This window comes from Pelodiscus sinensis, chromosome 3 (genome assembly GCF_049634645.1).
Source record: "Pelodiscus sinensis isolate JC-2024 chromosome 3, ASM4963464v1, whole genome shotgun sequence".
Classification (NCBI taxonomy): domain Eukaryota; kingdom Metazoa; phylum Chordata; order Testudines; family Trionychidae; genus Pelodiscus; species Pelodiscus sinensis.
The window spans coordinates 75,075,962-75,096,397 of NC_134713.1; the positions used below are offsets into that span (position 1 = coordinate 75,075,962).

General features: G+C 41.8%; 1 protein-coding gene across 1 annotated transcript in view; it reads right to left on the reverse strand.

Annotated features, from left to right (window-relative positions):
- PREP (prolyl endopeptidase) overlaps positions 1–20,436 on the reverse strand; it is a 167,821-nt gene that overhangs the window by 123,166 nt on the left and 24,219 nt on the right. The window contains exons 6-7 of the mRNA XM_006118459.4: positions 20,147–20,268; positions 850–955 (exon numbers count right to left, since the gene is read on the reverse strand). Of these exons, the coding sequence (XP_006118521.1) occupies positions 850–955; positions 20,147–20,268 (228 nt within the window). The remainder of the gene's footprint in view (positions 1–849; positions 956–20,146; positions 20,269–20,436) is intronic.

The window sequence follows — 20,436 nt, forward strand, 5'->3', positions numbered from 1 at the left end:
TACGTGCACAAATGCAATTTTCCTTACTCTCAGACATTCAATTAGCTGTTGTACATTTTATTCAGTTTGCCTATAAATTTCTAATTCAACACAACACGAATCCAACAGACCAAAGATGTGCTTGTTATGCTCTGGCCAGTGAGCATATTCTATGAAGGTTATGCCTAATGCTCTGGAAGTATCAAAAATATTGGACAATAAAACTACAAACATAAAGAGATTAGAATGTCCAGCTATACACAGAACAGACATACAAAGTTCAGGGAAGTAATGTGTCTTTTTTTAACTCATCTGAGTGGCTAGAAATTAAGATGAATAAATCTGTTATTATATAAACAATAACTATGCTAATCCACCTATAATGTATAAGAACTATCCCTTAGTATAGTAATCATATAACTCTTCAAAGTTCTGAGTAACAATTACTACAATTATCTCTAGGGATGAAACTATAATACAAAGTAAATATTTTGTGACTATACCTATAGAGCTAAAGAATTAAAATACTTTTACTGATAACGTACAAAGAAAAAAAAGTTATTCCCAAGTCAGTTTTGACAATGAACATTAAAGTTGGAGTTTAGATGCACCTCAGAATTCTGACATGGAGAAATAATCCAATTGTTTTTAAACACCTTGGAAAAAAACATCAGCAGTCTTTAAAACCAAATCAAACTATGAATGCATGTTTATGTTTATCATCCTTTTAGATATATAAATAAAAAATGAGGTGACCATCCTTGATGTTAAACAGAAGAAACTGAAATTCAGCTATGCATTCTTTTTTCTAGTGGACACGGGGAAACAAAATCTAAAGAAGGGAAGGATGAAAGGAAAAGAAAAACTTACCAGTTATACCATTTGATTCCATCTGTAGATCACAATACCACAGCCTGTTCACTGGATCACATCCTTCTCGTATGGATAGTAAGACATACTGACCATCATCAGATACCTACAAGAAATGATAAAAAGTTATGAACAGACAAGGATATTTATCAAGTGAGCCATCCTCTGTTGCTCTTTTTGGAACCATGTTATACTTTTTGCCTTCACAACATCTTCTGGAAATGAGCTCCACAGGCTGACTGTGAATTGTGTGAAACAGTATTTCCTTTTGTTTGTTTTAAACCTGATGTCTATTAATTTAATTTGATGACCCCTAGTTCTTGTGTTATTGGAAGAGGCAAATAACACTTCCCTATTCACTTTCTCTGATTTTATAGATCTCTATCATATCCCTCTTTAGTTGTCTCTTATCCAAGCTCAACAGTCTCAGTGTTTTTAATCTCTCCTCGTATGGAACTACTTTAATACACTTTATCTTTTTCATTGCCCTTCTCTGAATCTTTTCCAATTATAATATGTATATTTTTGAGTTGGAGTGACCAGAACTGCATATAATGGCATTCTATATTTTCCTCTGTTACATAACACTTTCTGAATGGTTCCTAACACTGTTAGCTTTTTTGACTGCCACTGCACATTCTGCAGATGTTTACAGAGAACTATCCATGATGACTTGAAGATAGTGTGGCCATATTTCACTATGCTAAATATGGAACATCTGGTAAAATTACTTATATTCAAGTGAGTTCAATAGCAATCAATCAGGACTATACAGAACAAATAGTTTAAATAACTTCAAGTTGACTGAGCCACTTTAAAAAGAAATACTGTGTAGCTAGAGTCTTTATTTACCTTCTTATCTTTAAACGTCACACAGGGAAAGGTGACATGCTCCCACTCCCAAACACCTATTTCACATGGGGGAATGGCCAACTAAGTCCCCTGCTTGGTGCTTTCTGCCTTCTGCATCTGGCTGGGCCCCCGAGATGGTCCTGCCTCTCGTGATACCTCATGCTGTACCTTCCTGAAGCAACACACAACGAGGCACACAGGATTATAACTCTAACCCTCCCCAGATTTCTGCCAGAGCTCACACCCAGAATGTGGCCAGCAGAAGCCTTTCAGCACATTCGCCTGTGATTGGAAGCACCTTGTCCCATCTTGTCTACACAGTGTTGAAAGGAAGCTAAAACCTCCAGGCTGCTGCTGGCCGCTCACATAACGCAGCCACCTCCTGTCCCCTGGCTACAGTGTAGGTAGGAAGGGGTTAAGTCCTAAGCATGCATTGTACACTGCAGGACCAGGGAACCTGGCCAAGAGGTGGCTCAGCAGATGAGGTGCCCAGGGTACATCGCAGCCTGGTGCTCCCTGGCAGCAGGGGAGGATGCTAAGCTGCAGCCTGGGAGCTGCTGTGAAGCCTGAGGGGTTGGATGTAAGCAGACTGGGAATCATTCCCCTCTGCCCTACCACCCTGGAGCTTGGCTCCTCCTTGCCAGTGTCCCAGGTCAGAGAGTCTTGAGCTTTCCCAGGGCACCAGCCCAGCCAGAGGCAGTAGAGGAAGGAAGGAGCCTGCCTTCCAAGTTGTTGGTGAGGTAAGCGCTCTGAGCAGGGGTGGGCTTTCCGCACACTGCTGGGAGTAGGATGAGCCCCACTGGGAGCATATGGAAGAGCACTAGGAGTGCTGTGTATCAAGAGGCAAAGCAGGGAGAGCACAGCAAAAAGGGGGAACATGAACAGTGCCAATGAATGGGCAGCAGAGGTGATGCATAACCATCTGGCACCTGCCTGCACTCACCAACCACACCAGTGAAAAACAGACCAGCAAATGGAGTGGCCAACCCCACACGCTGCAGCTTTGATCTATCACCAGCCTTATGCATCCACTCCCATTGTCAGCCATTGGAACCCCCACTCACTGCCAGTGGATGGGCAGCTGGGAAGCAGGAATCCATCCAGCAGCAGGCCCCCACAAGTACTGATTAGGAGGCAGAACAGAAAATATGGGACAATTTGCCAATTGTTATGAAAAAGTCGGGACATGTGCAGGAGGACTTAAATACAGGACCGTCCCTTTAAAAACAGTATGTCTTGTCACTCTACTCCACAATCTCTTTCTTTAAAAACGATAATAGCTAATTTAGAACCTATCACTTTGTATGTATAGTTGGAAAAAAAATCCCAATGTGCATTACTTTGAATTTATCAACAATGAATTTCATTTGCCATTTTGTTGTCCAGACACCCGGTTTTGTGAAATCCCTTTGTAACTCTTTGCAGTTTGCTTTAGATTTAAGCATACTGAGCAATTTTCTATCATCTACAATTTTTGTAGTTTCACTTTCAACCCCCTTTTCCAGATATTTATTTATATGTTGAACTGACAGAACCCAGGACAGATTCTGGACCGTGATATTTACCCCTCTCTGTTATGAAAACTGTATAATTCCACCCTTTGTTTCCTATCTCTTAACTAGTTCCAAGTGATGAGAGGACCTTCTCTCTTGTCCCATGACAGCCTACTTTGCTTAAGAGATTTTGGTGAGGGACTAGGCCCAAATACAATATATCAACTGGATCGCTCTGATCCATAGGCTTGTTGACTCATTCAAAGACATTTTAACAGGTAGGTGAGGCATGATTTTCCTCTACAAAAGTTATGCTGACTCTTTCCAACATATTGTAGTCATACATGTCTGATAATTCTGTTCTTTGCTATAGTTTCAACCTATTTACCAGATACTGAAATTAGGTTTATTGGGGTCTTATTGCCTCTGGAGCCTTTTTTAGAAAATCAGCACTACATTAGCTATCCAGTCACATGGTATACAGACTGATTTAAGAAGGAGAAACTTGAATTTTAATTGTAATAAGATAGTGAAACAACAAAGATATTTTAAGAAGGGCTGCATATGGTTATAGCCCTGGGATACAGAGAAAACACTTGTAACAGAACTTTGGTCACACTGAGTATCAGGAAGGTTTATTTGTTATTCTTGTTTTTAAAAGATGATGTTGAATGAAGCCTTCGGGAGAGAGAGAAGTATCAAAGAGGACACCAAGCTATTGAGCCTGTAACAAAGGGAAAAGGGTGGAATTGTTATGCAGAAAGAAGCGAGACCAAGGTTTGAGAAGAAAGATTACTTTATAGCATGACATGTTGAATTTCAATTAGGAAAAGAATTCTCATTAGTATTTATGGGATGGCTATCGGATCAAGAAAGCATTATAATAAAATTAAACTCTGAAAATTAAGAATATATCAAATCCAGAACTTATTCAGATTAAAAAATTATCTAGAGTCGCTACAGAATTAACTATACAACGTTGTAATATAGCAGCTAGTGTGCAAGACTCTCAGTTTCCTGTGGGTAACCTCTATGCAGCTGCCACCATGAAGGGGGAAATAATAGTAGTGTTTCATTCCTCTATGGCACAGTTATTCTCAGATCTTAGACTGCTTTAGAAAAGGGTGGTAAGCAGCTTTATTTTTGTTTGACGTTTTAAAAAGCTTGTATCTAGATAGCCATATAGGGTTTTTCGTTTCTTGTGCAAAGCAGCAAACAGTATTCAGTGACTGAAGATGACTTTTATTAATCCTGCAATTCTGCTAAACTTCTCAGATTTACTGGACTCTAGTAGTTTAAAAATTAATTAAAAGCAGCACCAGGTTACTTCTCCCTAACCACAAATGTGTAAAATTTAAAATACAGTGTAGTACTGTCCCAAAGAATTAATGTAACTAATTATCTGATATTAAAACTTGATGAAAATGTCATTAATTTCTCTTCTCCAGAAAGTTAGAATTTCATAACGGTCAAGTTCACATAAAACTATTATGCAGTTAATACTGCAACAATGGAACTGGCAGACCCATACTGAACATGCTTAACAGGAACCATTCAAAATCAATTAAATCATAAAATAAAGGTCTGATATAATTTCATAAAATTCCCAAAGCCCCCCAAAACAACATTTCTGGTATTCTATTCATTAATGAAAAGTACCCATTTTCTTTACTGATATTGAACAATAGTGTTTTAGTCAAATCGAGTAATGAATCATACATGTTTTCACCAAAGATGAAAAAAAAATTAGAGGGAACATTGTCCCAAAACTGTTTTCCATTTCACGCGGCATACAACGACATACAGAAAATCCCATTGAAATCAATGGTGCTCTGTGGAGATAAGTGTGAAGCCACACAAACCTAATCACTGAATGTGGGTCTTTGGTGCCTAAAGTTATGCAAATATTAGCATTAGATTTAAGTGCATGCCTAAATATAAATGTACTATGATTGTCAGAAGTGTTTAGCACTTTCCACACTTCTGACTCAACTGAAATTTTTGGATGGTCAGCACTCAATCTCCCTGCTTTGCATTCTAAACATGATCTCATTTGTGTTTCATACACAGAAACATGTAGTCTATCCCATATTCCATGCATTTGGGCACTTATTCATTCTTAACACTGCTAAGGTGACAGTTAAGGTTTAGACCTCCAAAGCTAAAAAGCATGGGTCCTTAAAGCAGTGGTCACGAATCAGTACCTCAGGATCTACTGGTAGATCTTGGAGCCTCTGACAGGTGATCCTAACTGGTTTGGCGAAGAGGTTATCAAGCGCAGCACTTCAGGTGCCTCCCACCTCCCCTCCAGACTGATGCACATCTCCTGCCTTGGAGTTGTCTCCTCAGGAACCTCCTACTTGCTTGTAGGGCAGGGGAAGGAGAATAGGGAGCGCTGTTGTCAAGGGTGCCCCCTCTCCCTTCCTGTATCCTATCTCCACAGAGCAGAGAGGGGCAGAGCAGGACCTGGGATAGAGTTTGCTGGCTGCTTTTGGGAGTGGAGCCGGGCCAGGGCAGGGGTGAGCCTAACTTAGCCTCCCTGAACTACCAACCAGGAGCCACATGAGGTAAGCAGTGCCCAGCTGGCACCCACATCCCGGAGCCCTATTGCAGTCATGAACCCCCTCCTACAGCCTAAGTCCCTGCCCTAGTCCCGAGAACCTCTGCATCCAAACACCCTCCCAGAGTCTGCACCTAGAACCTCCTCCAGCACCCTCTGCCTGCCCCAAGATCAGCACAGAGCTCCTCTCACACTCCAAATCCCTTAATCCAAGATCAGAGCCTGCACACCAACCCTCTGCCCTTGCCTGGTGAAAGTGTTCTTACATACAGATTCAACTTAAGAACCCCAGGCGTCCCCAAGTCAGCTGCTGCTGAAACTGATCAGCGGCTGATTCCAGGAAGCCCGGGGCAGAGCAACTCTGCCTCGGGCTTCCTGTAGTCAGCGCTAGTCAGTTTCAGCAGCGGCTGACTTGGGGACACCTGGGGCAGAGCAGCTTGGGTGCTGCTGGGTTGCTCCAGTAGCGCCGCTCCTCGGCGCTACTGGACCAACCCAGCAGCACCCAAGCTGCTCTGCCCCAGGCGTCCTAATTCAGCCGCTGCTGAAATTGACCAGCAGTGGCTGAATCAGGACGCCTGGGGCAGAGCAGCTGGGGTACTGCCCGGTTGGTCCAGTAGCGCCCAGAGCAGCGCTATGGGACCAACTGGCAGCGCCCCAGCTGCTGTACCACGGGCGTCCGGAGCAAAGCCGCGGAGCACTGGGGCAGCGGGACAGCCCAGACGCGGGACAGCCCAGACGCGCCGCGGCTGTCCTGCTGCCCGCGTTCTTCGCGGCTTTGCTCCCCGTCTCCCTGGTCTGCTGGTCTCCAGCAGACCAGGGAGATGGGGAGCAAAGCGGAGCAAAGCCTCTGAGGACGCCGGCAGCGGGACAGCCGCGGTGCGTCTGGGCTGTCCGCTGCCCGCGTGCTCCGCGGCTTTGCTCTGCTTTGCTCCCCGTCTCCCTGCTCTGTTGGTCTCCAGAAGACCAGGGAGACGTGGAGCAAAGCCGCGGAGCACGCGGACAGCGAACAGCCCAGACGCGCCGCGGCTGTCCCGCTGCCGGCGTCCTCAGAGGCTTTGCTTCCCGTCTCCCTGGTCTGCTTGTCTTCAGCAGACCAGGGAGACGGGCAGCAACCCCGTTCGTAACTGCGGATCCGACATAAGTCGAATCCGCGTAACTCGGGGACTGCCTGTATTGACTGCCGCAGTGTCCACCTTCTGTAAGTATAGATGTGCCCTAAATGGAGGGTTTCTGTGTAAAGAAATTGTCCAATGCCTGAAAGTCAGCTAGAAGTAATCCTCACGAATGGTCTAAGAATGAGAAACAGTGGCTTCCAAATCACCCCCCCCCCCCTCCGCATTTCTACTTATGGCAGCTATAAACACTGGAAAGTCAAAGGGCATGTGTACATTTGCCATTTAAAGTGAAAAAAGTTCGGTTTTTGCACAAAAATCATCTCTGCTTGCCAATGACTTTTTGCAGTGAAACTCAAAAGTTCAACACAATGGAAGGGTAAGTTCAAATGGAATCTATCTCCAGGAGAGGCATACAGCTCTTATGCGGGATGCATTTGTAGTGATGTGGAAGTGAAGAGACACTCTTCCAGTATACAAAGCTTGTAGCCTCTGCAGGATTTCCCAACAGTACCTAGGTAACCACTCTAGCCTAGCCAAACCAGCACCTCTGCTGCTCTGTTGCCAGATAAACAGATGTCTGCCACTCCCCCTTTAAAGCTCTGATAAACTCTGAAACTCCCCTTCACGGGCGAGTAGATTGCATTATTTGTCGAGCCCTGGTTATTTCGGGCATTATTATTATTTCAAAATAAGCTTATTGCTCTTCACAAGCAGGCGTTATTATTTCGAAACAACAAGCACATTATTTCAAAATAAGAGGCTTGGTAGTGTGGACACTCACCTCGTTATTTCAAAATAACTCCCCAGTGTAGACATGCCCTTAGAGATAGAGGAGAAATACAGCAAAGGGCAACAATGCTTTTATTCTTCATTAACCTCAGTATGCTGAAATGGATGAATGAATCCAATTTGTCTTTAACCACAGCAAGTAAATCCATCTATTTCAAAGGTTACATAGATTGAAATCAAAATCAACTGTTGCAGAGATAAGCATGAGTAGGGCATAATAGACAAGCCTACTGCAGTCAGCTGAAACAAAAATTATACACTTTTGATTATTTCTTGTATTTTGCATATTTAATTTTTTCTTTAATGAATATAAACCAGTTTGTCTACTATTTTGCTTTAATCTTTTCAGGAATTTAGAAAGGTGTTAATATGACTAGTGTATTAGTCATATTTAAGGTGTAATTTTTGATTCAGTGATATGATGCTTTTTGATTCTTCACTCATGGACATAATCACTGACATCAGACTACTTTCTAAAGTTATATTGTGAATTCATTCTTAAGACAAAGTTGCTTGCACCATTTTTTTTCCTGAAAGAGAAATTTAGGACCTCTGATGACAGCACATTTGAGCATACCTAATGAGTTTTCCTTCAGCATTTCCCAGATGGATTGGTGAAGAGTTGATAGCAGTTTATGTTTAATTTGAGTCAGGAATTCCCAAAGCATATTGCTGGTGGGATGCCAATTAGGTCTGTCTTCATCACTCTAATTGTTGTTACATCAGTGAGCTCTGTAACCCAAAGGAATTTAACAGCAGGAGGACAAGACACCAGTGGCTGCAGCATACTAAAATGTTATACTGAGAGGTAGACATTAATTCCTCAAAATTCCACTGGCTAATATGTGCTGTAAACAGATTGAGTGTGGTTTCAAAAAGGAAAAAAAAGTAGTATTCTCCTCACCTTCACTTTGATTTTCTTCAGGTTGTCATTTCTTGTCAAAGAGACCATTTAGTAACTCTCACTTAGCCTACAAAATTTAAGTTTCACACTAGCATCTGGGTTAAACCTTAGGCTGAAACACAAATTCAATCTAGGGGAGTCAGCTGCATTGCAACAATGTATGATTTTAACAATAAGTTTTTAAATTGGATGTACATTTTTCCAATGTCCTCTATCAGTTAAGTGAAAATTAAATGATCTCTTGTCAATTTCTGGAAAGATCTAGAATGCTGGTCAACTGAAACCTCTCTCAGTAAAAAAATTCCTGATGTTCAAACCAATAAGGCCCATTGATAAGAGATAAGGAAGAGATTTTCCAAAAGCATCTCTCAAGATTTGAGAAGCAGGAATCTTACTGAAATGCAATAGGGCCTAAGAAATTTAGGGGCATAAATCCCATTATCTTTCCATGAGATTTGCACTCCTAAAACCCATAGTGAGAGCCTTATTTACCAACACACCAACACTAGCACTATTAATATCAGAGGGTATGTCTAAACTAGTCCCCTAGATCGATCTAGGGAAGCTAATGAGGGCGACCAAAATTGCAAATAAAGCGCGGGATTTAAATATCCCGTACTTGATTTGCATGTTCCCGGCCGGTCGCCATTTTAGAAATTGACTAGCCCAAAGTAACTGCCTGCGTCTACACGCGGCAGTGAAACGGGATTCCGAAATAAAGCCCTAACTCGAATTAGCTAGTGTTCCTCCTGCAATGAAGTGTGAGTTCTAAATTGCCTAACCTGCCATGGCTGGAATAATTATCCTGATGGTAATTGCTGCTCCTGGACATGGCCGCCTTGTCCCTGTAGCCCGTGAGAGAGGCAGAGCAGGGGCCCTCCACATGCTGTCTTTGTCTTCAGACACCACTCCTGCAGCTCCCAATGATCAGTGATGGGGAACCGTGACCAGTAGAAGCTGTGGGCTCAGTGCCTGTAGATGATGGGCAGCACATGGAGCCATGCAGCCAGGCTGGCTGCTTTCAGAAGTGGTACAGGGCCAGGGCAGGAGTAACCCTGCCTTAACTCCACTGCTCCACCACTCAGAAGCCATCTCAGTCAAATGGTGCCCAGCCAGAACCTGCTTCCTGAACTCCTGTCCCACCCCTTAACCTCCTTCTACACCCAACCTCCTGCCCCAGATGTGAGTTCCCCTGCACCCAAACTCTTTCCCGACAGTTTGACCCTGAAACCCTCCTGAACCCTAATCCCCTACCTTGGGCTAAGCCCAGAGCCCCTCCCACACTCCAAATTCCATGGCCCAAGACTAGAGCCTGTACCCTAGCCCCCAACCCCAGCCTGGTGAAAGTGAGCGAGGATGGAGAGAAAAGGGGCATGGAGTGAGCAGGGTGAGGCTTCAAAGGAGGAGTGAAGGAGGGGAAGAGCCTCAGAAAAGGGGCAGGGAGTAAGGGGGACAAGGGTACTTGGGTTTGAGGTAGATCTTACATTGCACTTCGATTGAAAATGTGATATGTGGTTAAAAAGGTTGGAGACCACTGCTCTAGAATGTATTTGTATTTGCATTTTGCTGAAGCCAAAGCCCAAGACTGATGGCATAAAAGGATGTACAAATTTGTTATTGTTTTGCTGGCACATGAATAATGGTTTCAAAACTAAGAAAATCTCTATGGATGAAATAGGTAGAACATGGGCAGCAGTGCAAATCAACCTTGTTTGCGCCTACCATCAAATCTTTGGCCTTGTCAAATATGCCAGATTGGCACTTTTCTTTTAATGCACCTCTGAACTAGGAACTGAACAAAGCAATTAGTTAAGTGACAGAATATAAGAACTAGGAGCCACCAAATGAAACTAATGGGCATCTGGTTTAAAACAAATAAAAGGAAGTTTTTCTTCACACAGCGCATAGTCAATCTCTGGAACTCCTTGCCTGAAAAGGTTGTGAAGGCTAGGACTATAACAGGGTTTAAAAGAGAACTAGATCAATTCATGAGGTGTTAAGTCCATAAATGGCTATTAGCCAGGATTGGTAAGGAATGGTGTCCCTAGCCTCTGTTTGTCAGAGGGTGGAGATGGATGGAAGAAAAGAGATCGCTTGATCATTACCTGTTCGATTCACTCCCTCTGGGGCACCTGGCATTGGCCACTGTCGGCAGACAGGGTACTGGGATGGATGGACCCTTGGTCTGACCTAGTATGGCCATTCTTATGTTCTTATGATATTACAGACAACGCATTTGTCAAAGTTATACAGCACAATACCTCACAAAGGTGAATTTATGAGACCAAGTAAGTGGGCAAAGTTGGTCCAACAAGTTTTGTTTCATTTGGTCCTTAAAGTACTGGGCCCTTTCTGGAACCATGACATTTTTGAGGTCTGAACTTTTCATTTTCTAATTTAGGGTTCAGAGGATTTTTTTGTTTGTTTCTGTTCACATTAACTTTTTTCTTGAAAAAAAAATTACCCATTTAAAAAGATGGTGATAGGATGGAAATACCCATGAAACAAAGAGATTAATATTGAAGGAGAAAAAACGGAACTGAAAACATTCAGAAATAGTCAAATATACTCTCCAATACGCTTTAATAGAGAAAAAGATTAGTTGCTGTGTTACATTAGTAACTCAAAGGAACTGATGGACTATTACGAATGCAACAGATACAGCAATTATCATCTATCATATCTAGTGTCAAAAGCTAATCTAAATTAAAAAAACTCTATGTAAGCACCACAGAGTTCAATCCAGGTGTATAACAGAGAATACCAACATTTTCCTATAATTTAACATGTGTATATTTTTTTTAAATAAAATATATTGAAAATGAAGGATTTTCACATATTCTAAAACTAGCAGGGGTTATCATGATCCTCAGTGACTCTGACTTTCTGAATAACAGGCTATAGAACTTTTCCAAAATAACTACTGTTTGAACTGGAGTATCTCTTTTTCAGAGAAATATCCAATCTTATTTTTCAAATTACCAGTGATTGAGTATTTCATACTTCTTGGCTTTACACATTTCTCCATAACTATGACATCTGTAAAAGGGATTTTAATCTGAAAAAAAATATTAAGTGTATTAATGGTGCCCAAGATTTCGTCAACATTACAACCAATCCTTTAAAATCAATTGCTAGTCACTGCTGTAACACTCAAGATGGATGCATTCTTATTTTCTCCTTAGCTCACAAATGACAGTCCTTCGAGTCTGCAATAGCGTATCAAGTAACCATGTATTTTACTCCTATACAAACCAGCAAGCCTATTTACCTTCCTTCATCTTATCCAATCGTACTAGTGCAAGGGAAAAAAATCAGTTCTAAAAGTATTTTGCCCAGCAAGCTATGAAAAAAATAAATATTTCAAGGAAGAATACTTCAGGGATTAGGGAACACATTGGTGTTTGAGGAAAGATAAATTCACTCTTCCTATAACTCCAAACATTTTTAATGCTTTTATAATTCCCACACTGAAGTCATTAAAAAACCTTGATCATTATTTTTACAAACTGCTGCTCTTCCTCAAACACTAGAGCTCTTTGCATATCAGAGAGGATAGTAGTCATTATCACAATGCATTCCTAATGAAACAAAACTCAGCAAAGCACTCAAGTGGAATCAAGTGGCTGAGTTAGGAAATGGACCCAATGCTCCCATAAAACAGATCAGGGAAGGTTAAACCTTCTGGAGAAGAAGCAACTGGTGGAAATCGAGATCCAGAGCTGCCTTATGCCTTGGACCAATATCCAAACGCAAAGAAACCTAGAATACCTACAGAATAACCCGGGGCACAATGAGATCAACAGCAACAGTGAGCTATTTTCAGCATTGCCACCAAAAGAAAGACTGCAGGCACGAAGAGGACTGTTGCTGGACTGACAAGCAAAGAGGACAAAGCAAAACTATTTCACCTTTTAAATGACATCAGTGTTGGATTGCACTGTATGCTACATTCTGTACAACCCATCAGGCAATGATCTGGTTATTCCTGAAATGAACACTTGGCTAAAACAGTGTTATTCCTTGTCATTAGAATTCCCAGGCATCTGGTTTTGACCAGAATATCCAGCTGAAAAGGCACCTACGTGGCTCCGGTCAGCACCACAGGTACAGCTGGCAGCAGACCGAGGCTAAGTCAAGCCCTCTGCCGTGGCTCCCTAAAGTGGCCAGCATGTCCAGCTTCTAGATGCAGGTACAGCTACAGGGGCTTTTTGTGCTGGCTCCATCCCCAGAGCTCCTATTGGCTAGGAAACGCAGCCAACAGAAGCTGTGGGGACAGCACATGTGGGCTGTGCACAGAACCCCCTTGCTCCTCCATCTAGGAGCTGGACATATAGGCCACTTCCAAGAATTGCCTGATGTAAACGTTGCCTGACTAGATCCCATACCCCAACCACATGCCCCAATCCTTTGCCCTCTCCTTCATCCCACATGCCTTCCTGGAGGCCACATTCTCTCCCACTGCCCTGAGCTCCCTGCTACATCCCAAACTCCTAGTCCCTAGTCCCACACCCTCCTCCCACACACTAACTCCCTGCCTCAGCCTGTTGAAAGTGTACCAGGGTGGGGAAGAGCAAGCACTCGAGGGAGGAGCTGGAATGTAATAGGATATGCACTAAGCACCATACAGCCACAGAGGTAGATACAGTCAATGTCCTAAGAATTTACAATGTAAGGCCCTGACCTTGCAAACACTTATACATGCAGCATTGGCTTCCTGTTTGCCTGTGAGTACCCTGCAACTTGTTAAAACCCTGAAGAATTTAAGAACTGGCCTTGAGAGCCATCTCTTACTCGATAGCCAGCTAAGTGGACCTCACTGTTAAAACACCACAGACATTGGCAGGGCCCTCCCAGGCTGTGTCTAACTCTACCCTGATAGCAGTAATGGGAAGTCTTAGGAAAAAATAGTTAAGCATAGACAAAGCCGCACCTGACAGCTCTAGCTCCAGCACATATTTCCCTGTTCAGAATGCATTCACCCAGTAGACCTGAGACCAAGTGTAATGCACCAGAGATGACAACATATGAAATTATTTGTGTGGTATTGGAAATTTGGGAAAGAATAGTTTCAAATTTTTGTTCAGCTTATTTTCTTAATACACAGTGATTCTTCAACTCTGCCAGCTGTGAAGAGCTTTACATAATTTATTGTTTAATTTTGAAAATATGAATCTGGATGCTACAGGGATATGCTGTATTTTTATAAACTCATACATCATGCCACACAAACATCAGTATTAATGAAACCAACCCATTTGTTGTTTTAAAGATATCTTATCATACTCCATTCATTTCAGAAATCTTCATTCCACACTGCCCTCTACTGGCAAGTTAATCAAATTGATTCCCCACCCTTTTAAATTCAAACCAAAAATATTCTGTAGTAGAGTAGGGATGTCTGTGTGTAGACAAATACATGGGCTACAGAGGCAGCAGGGGGGGGGGGGGGGGGGAAGAGAGGAAGGAGCTGGAGCTGGAGCTGGAGCTGGAGCTGGAGCTGGAGCTGGAGGGAGCAGACTTAAAAGCTGGTTCTCCTGAGCACCAGCTCCCTGGTGCCACCTCCTTTCCCCCTGCTCTGTAGCCTCCAGCAGACACACAAACTGGAAACAAACAAAACTGTTTCTATCGAGCAATCTTTCAAAGTAATCCATGCTCTCAATACAATTTGCAGCATCAGCAATTATGTTTAAATCAAATAGTTATTGCATCAGAAGACATGCAAAACTCAGAGCTGAACAAGTAATGACTGGGGCTTTTTAAAAGCATGTTGGCTCTCAAAAGTATTAAACTGACTCAATTTCTTCTACAGGTACTTGGCTTTCCCCCAAGTCAGTGACCTGTTTTCATTTTTTTCCTTTGAAAATGTGTGTTCCACAAAGAAATTTTAAAATATAGTGGCTTTATTCTGACTCTGTCATCCCAGGGATTCCCTGAAAAAAGTGTGTCAAATTTGTAAATAAAAGGGTACTCCTCCACCTATGAACCAGCTTTGAAAACTCAGCCTTGGATACAAGAACCAAAAGTAATTCTTTCTATCTCAGGTTTCACCAGCAGCAAGTAAGATTCTGTAAAACAGATTAAGCTTTTCAGTTACAGTTAGGCACCCGTGGCCTTATTTGGGTTAGCTGTGCTATAACTGTATAAAATGGAAGACAATCCAGCTCTTACAACCCTGCAAGGCCAATATGGCCAGTCGCTATGTAAACTTTTTTGTCACTTTAAGGAAGCAGATAAAACTCTGGATATATATAAATAAATCTATTTAATAAAAAAAAAATGTTCATAGGCAGACGATTACATTTAATAGGATATTAGCACCTTAAGAGAAAATAAGCCAAGATATTTAAGGAGAGCAGCAAAGCCAGTACAAATTTGAATTAATAACAGATGTGATGGATATACCCAAGTCTCTTGATTTTTTTAAAATTAACTTTGTCGTCCATTTTCCTCACACACACCTTCAAAAGCTGGCCACACAAGATTCAGTAAATTCTCCTTGCAAACCAGTTCATATAAAAAAAGAGAAAATCTGATCTACTTTTCCACGTTTTACACAAAGCAATTTTCTTTTTACCATGAAGGGATTTGGGGAAAAGCACTACAACTAAAGTAACAATAAAACAATTTTATTTAAGATACTAAACCTGGAGGGCAAGCTCCACACCCCCCCCCAAGCACAACAATTTTTCATTTATTTGTTTTATTCATCTAATACCGTGGTCACCAACCAGTAGATCGCGATCTACCGGTAGATCTCAGGGGCGCTAAGAGTAGCTCTTGAGCCCTCTCTGAACTGCGCATGTGCACAGTACATTTACATTAGATTTCCTCATGTAATGTAGGCGGAGCTTCAAGGAAGGGGCGGGGCAGTAGATCTTCACCTGTTCTGAGACTTAAAAAGTGATCTTGGGTGTAAAAAGGTTGGAGACCACTGATCTAATACATGCAGGTGCAAAGTCTTTCACAACAGGACCTCAGGGCACTTCTAGAATTTACACCAACTTAAGCATCTTTATTAGATTAGTATATAACTATTGGTCTCTTTAGTAAAATCAGGCAGACTACTCAAAAAATCTTTAAAACAAACTATTAACTCCCATCCTTCATTCCCCTCCTCACGCCACCAGGAATCAGAGTTTCAAGTGGATTATTCCTCCTAGATCCCAGAACTAATAATTCATTATCCAGAAGCTTTCCTATTCATTACTTTCCCTAGGGTTCACAACAGCATTTCTTTTCAGTATCTGCAGGCCCTGAGAGCTCTGGCAGCTTCCCCACACTCTTAAGACTAGTTTTCACACTGTGCAAAATAAATTCTTGCTAGAAAACACTATAGAAATTGTTTGCTCATTCAGTGTAAGGGCCATATCATGTCATTCTCACACACAAAATGTCATAGAAGACAAGTTTTACTAGAAAAAGCCACGTCTTTCATTAATGTAAAATTTAATCTTCCTCAAGTTCCCTATCTCAGTCGAACCACTGGGCACAGAACTAACAGAGACATGGCCTTCGGAGGCCAAAGATGTGGCAGCGACTCTGCAGCCTGACATGACAGACTCTTTGGCTTTCACCATGAACATTCTACGAAGAGTTCTCTTCACACTCAGCTCCACGTTTCTAACATCAAGAGATGTCTGCCCTGCTTCTTCCACATGAACGGAGAAAGGCTCTGTTGCAGGTTTTCCCTCCATCAACCCAAAAGAGATTATTCAACAAGTTCCTACTATGAGTTTAGAAGCAAGATTTCCCTCAAGACAGCTCATACCACCCCTTCTATTATTGTCTTCGCTAGCATAAAAATATTCCCTAGGTTTTGTACATATTGGTAGAGCAGACCAATGTCCAAAAGAAAAATTGAATTAGCGTTCACAACAACATGTGCACTGTAACAATAATGTGCGTCACCAGTGTGAATCAGTGGGTTGATCACTATGAGACATCTGTCACCAACTGTTTATTTACAAGAGTGAAAAAATAAGGACAACCATTTTCATCCTTTTCTTGTCATTTTAACTTCTATCTTTCTAGTTTTTACTATTTGTCTAATTTTCAGAGACATATTTAAGTTTATAGTATGTGGTGGTGAATGACTACTTCATGGATGGACATCACATTCATATGTGCTCCAATTAAAAAAACAAAAAACAACAAAAACCACACAGCCCTATTTCATGGAGGTTTTCTCTCCCCAAGGAATTTCACAAATGAGAGATCTAAAATCTGGATCACTGCCCATTTCTTAAATGGATTTTTAAACTTCTTTGATAGAAACTATTTGTCTTCCAGCAGCCCCAGCTTTTCTGTTGACAGTGATTTGCAATTTTTAAAAAATATTTAACAATTGCAGTTCTATGTATGGGGTACATCAAAAAGGACAAAACTCAAAAGCAATATTATTAATCACAAAGGAGATAAAAATAAAAAAATAATAAGAGGATCATAAATAGAAGAAGAGCATAGTGGTCAAGCACAGTAGCTGGAGTACATTTGTAAAGTCCAAGAGAATACATCTATTAAGATGACAGAGTCTATTATTAGCTAAATGGTTATCACCGATTCTGACTGACTATTTTTTAAGTGTGGTAGAGATACTCATTAAATCAAACACTATACATATTATTTATATTCAGGGTAGGAGTTCTGCTGCGAGCAATGCATTGCTATTTTCAACCTACTCAAGCTTGTGGCTCTTTAATAAATTATTATAGGTGAGACACACAGTGCAGCCTCATATTAAGGTTGCTCAACACATCCCACTAAAAGGCTGCTTTTAAAACTTTGCCAGAGTTTAACCATTTGGGCTGATTTTCCATGCCTGTAGTCTGTCTCATGCGGAACTGATCTGGAAAATTTGAGCCAAAACAGTTCAGCCATTTCAAAAGAGACTGGAAGTGTGGGGGAGACACAGTATTTTCCTATGCTTTGGAGTAGGAGTTTGAAATTTGGCAGGGACAGCCTTGTGCCAGGGATATGCTGTGTTTTTGTTTTTGTTTTAAAGAGTCCATTAAAGACTATCCCCATGTGATTTTTTTTAAAAGTTAGAATTTACACATGCTCATCAGAGACTCACTAGACCTACACAGACTCTCCACACGTTCCACCCTGGATGAACAGGATTTCTCCCCCATACTTTCAGCTCTGAGCTCCTGTAGGCCCTGCTGGTGCCAAGTCTGGTCACCTAAACTGAGAGCATGGGAACCTGTCTCCCCAGTGCTCACAATGATCTTCCCTGCTCCTGAATGGAATGCAGAAGGAATAAGAGCTAGACTAATGTGTGAAGAATGGAACAATGAAACTGAGTAGAGAAGGGTGGAACTTGTTAGGCAAGGAGACTGAGCCAGAGAGGAAAACAGGTAGAGGAGGGGGAAGAGAGACTGAGATCACATTCATCCACCCAGGGTCAGGAATTACTGGCTGGGCAGTATGATAGATAAGAAACGGGAGGAATGGAACCGAGGACTGACTAGGACAGGAGAATGGGATCTGAAGTGGGAAAGAGACAGGACTCCACAGTTTGGAGTGGATGGGGAAGAGGGCGTCAAAGTTGGGGAGCTAGAAAAATCTGTGGCTATTAGAGCCTACTCCTCATGGAATGAAACCCAAAAATCGCAAGTCTCCACTACTCTACCGTTGGCAAATATCCATCTCCCTCTGGTGCTGGTCCACATAGAGCAGCGATGAGCAAGCTACTGAGTGGGACCCCGCGAGTAACCCTCCATCTCAGTGGGCCCCAAGATTGTCATAACCAGGTCGGCCTCTCAGGATAGGGTAGTTTGCTAACTGCACTTGAGTATCTAAAATTTGCAAGGTGTGCCAATTGAACCATAGCAGCACTTTAATAGGATGCAGAGTGCATGCATGGCTCTCAGTCAATGTTGTGTGCAATCAGCTCAGGTATTGTTTTTGCTGTTATATATTTCCTGGATCTGAAATTTCCAGTCCAACTCATTTGATCAAGTGAGTTTTACCCACTAAGCTCCCGATATATTTATTAGTCTTTAAGGTGCCACAGGACTACTCATTTTTGAAGTTAGATTAACACGGCTACTCTCTGAGACTTTTTACAACATCTGACTGTTTCACAAACATTAATCTACCTTCACAGTGCAACTATGAGATGAAGGGTATTATTATCTCCATTTTATAGGTGGGAATTAAAACAGAGTCCAAAATCAAAAGTATTAACTAATTGTTTACCCAAATTGAGACAGCTAGGGCCTGATGTTTCAGCATATTTAGCAGTATTTGTTACATACACTTAGGCTACGTCTAGACTGGCGTGATTTTCCCCAAATGCTTTTAATGGAAAAGTTTTTCCCGTTAAAAGCATTTGCAGAAAAGAGCATCTAGATTGGCACGGATGCTTTTCCGCAAAAGCACTTTTTGCGGAAGAGCGTCCATGCCAATCTAGACGCGGTTTTGTGCAAGAAAGTCCCGATCGCCATTTTCACCATCGGGGCTTTTTTTGCACAAAACAGTTTTTAGCTGTCTACACTGGCCCTCTTGTGCAAAAACATTTCCGGAAAAGGGCTTTTGCCTGAGTGGGAACGTCAAAGCATTTGCGCAAGAAGCACTGATTTCGGATAGTAGAACGTCAGTGCTTTTGCACAAAATCAAGCGGCCAGTGTAGACAGCTGGCAAGTTTTGGCTCAAAAGCGGTTAGGGTACATCTACACTGCAACTAGCATAATTTCAAAATAACTTAGTCCACAACTACACGGCAGTCAGTTATTTCAAAATAATGTCAAAATACTGTCAAACTAGAGGACTTCTTACTCCAACTCCTCGAACCCTCATTGTAAGAGGAGTAAGGGAAATTGGAGGAAGTGTGCTCTATTTCGAAATCGGGAGTGTCTACACAGAACTTCTTTCAAAACAAGCTATGCAATTGACGTAGCTCAATTTGTGTAGCTTATTTCAAGGTAAGCCCTGCTGTATAGACGCACCCTTAACGTTCAAAGCACAGGTTCCATTGACTTCAGTTGCAATTGTGAGTGCTCAGCACCTCTGCAAGTCAGAGCTCCAAGTCCCATGTCAGGCTCCATATGAAATGGCAGTCACAATTAGTGAGCACTTGTGAAAAGTGTGACTTAGTGACATGCCCAGCATCACACAGGAATTCTGTAGGAGAGCATTCTCCTGTCTAGGAGAGCATTCTCCTGCTTTATCCCTGAAACCCTCCCTTCTTATTCTGCAATCCTCTGCCTTATTTGCAATATACCTTCCAATTTAAACAACACATGAGTCAGTGGCCTATAAAGAACATTCTCTTTCACTACACAACCATGATTCATCCCCAGGGCTGTCCAAACATTGTGCTGAATGATGCAGGATCCTGAGGGGAAAAAGTAGCATGTGACCATGCAATTAAAATCTGTACCACAATGCATTTGCAGAGACACACTGAATTAATATTGCACAAGCAGCTTTACTTCCGGCAATTCTTACCTTTTGAGCCCTTGACTTTACAACCTTAATAATGGTCTTTTGGCAGGTTTTTTTTGTTAGTAATAAATATTAGTTTGGTTTCATCAAAAAAGCTGAACATGCATAATGATAAATAAAGTGGGTGATTTACCTCAGCTCCCCCCATCCATTTTGGCTCATCAGGAAATTCAGCACATAAAGTATCCTTTGACTGGTCAGTCCCAAGAATGTGGTAAAACAGCTTCTGGTGCACATTAGTGGAGGTCTCAGTGCCTGATAAGTCAGAAGGGGATTATTTCATTTTCAAAAAGACAACTTTTATTAACATTATAAACTTTTTTAAAGCTTCTCTGCCTCCACACACACACCAGTGGTGAAAGGAATTATTCAGGGATTGCAACTGTAATATGGGTTAAGCAACCAGTTTTATTCTAACTGCAT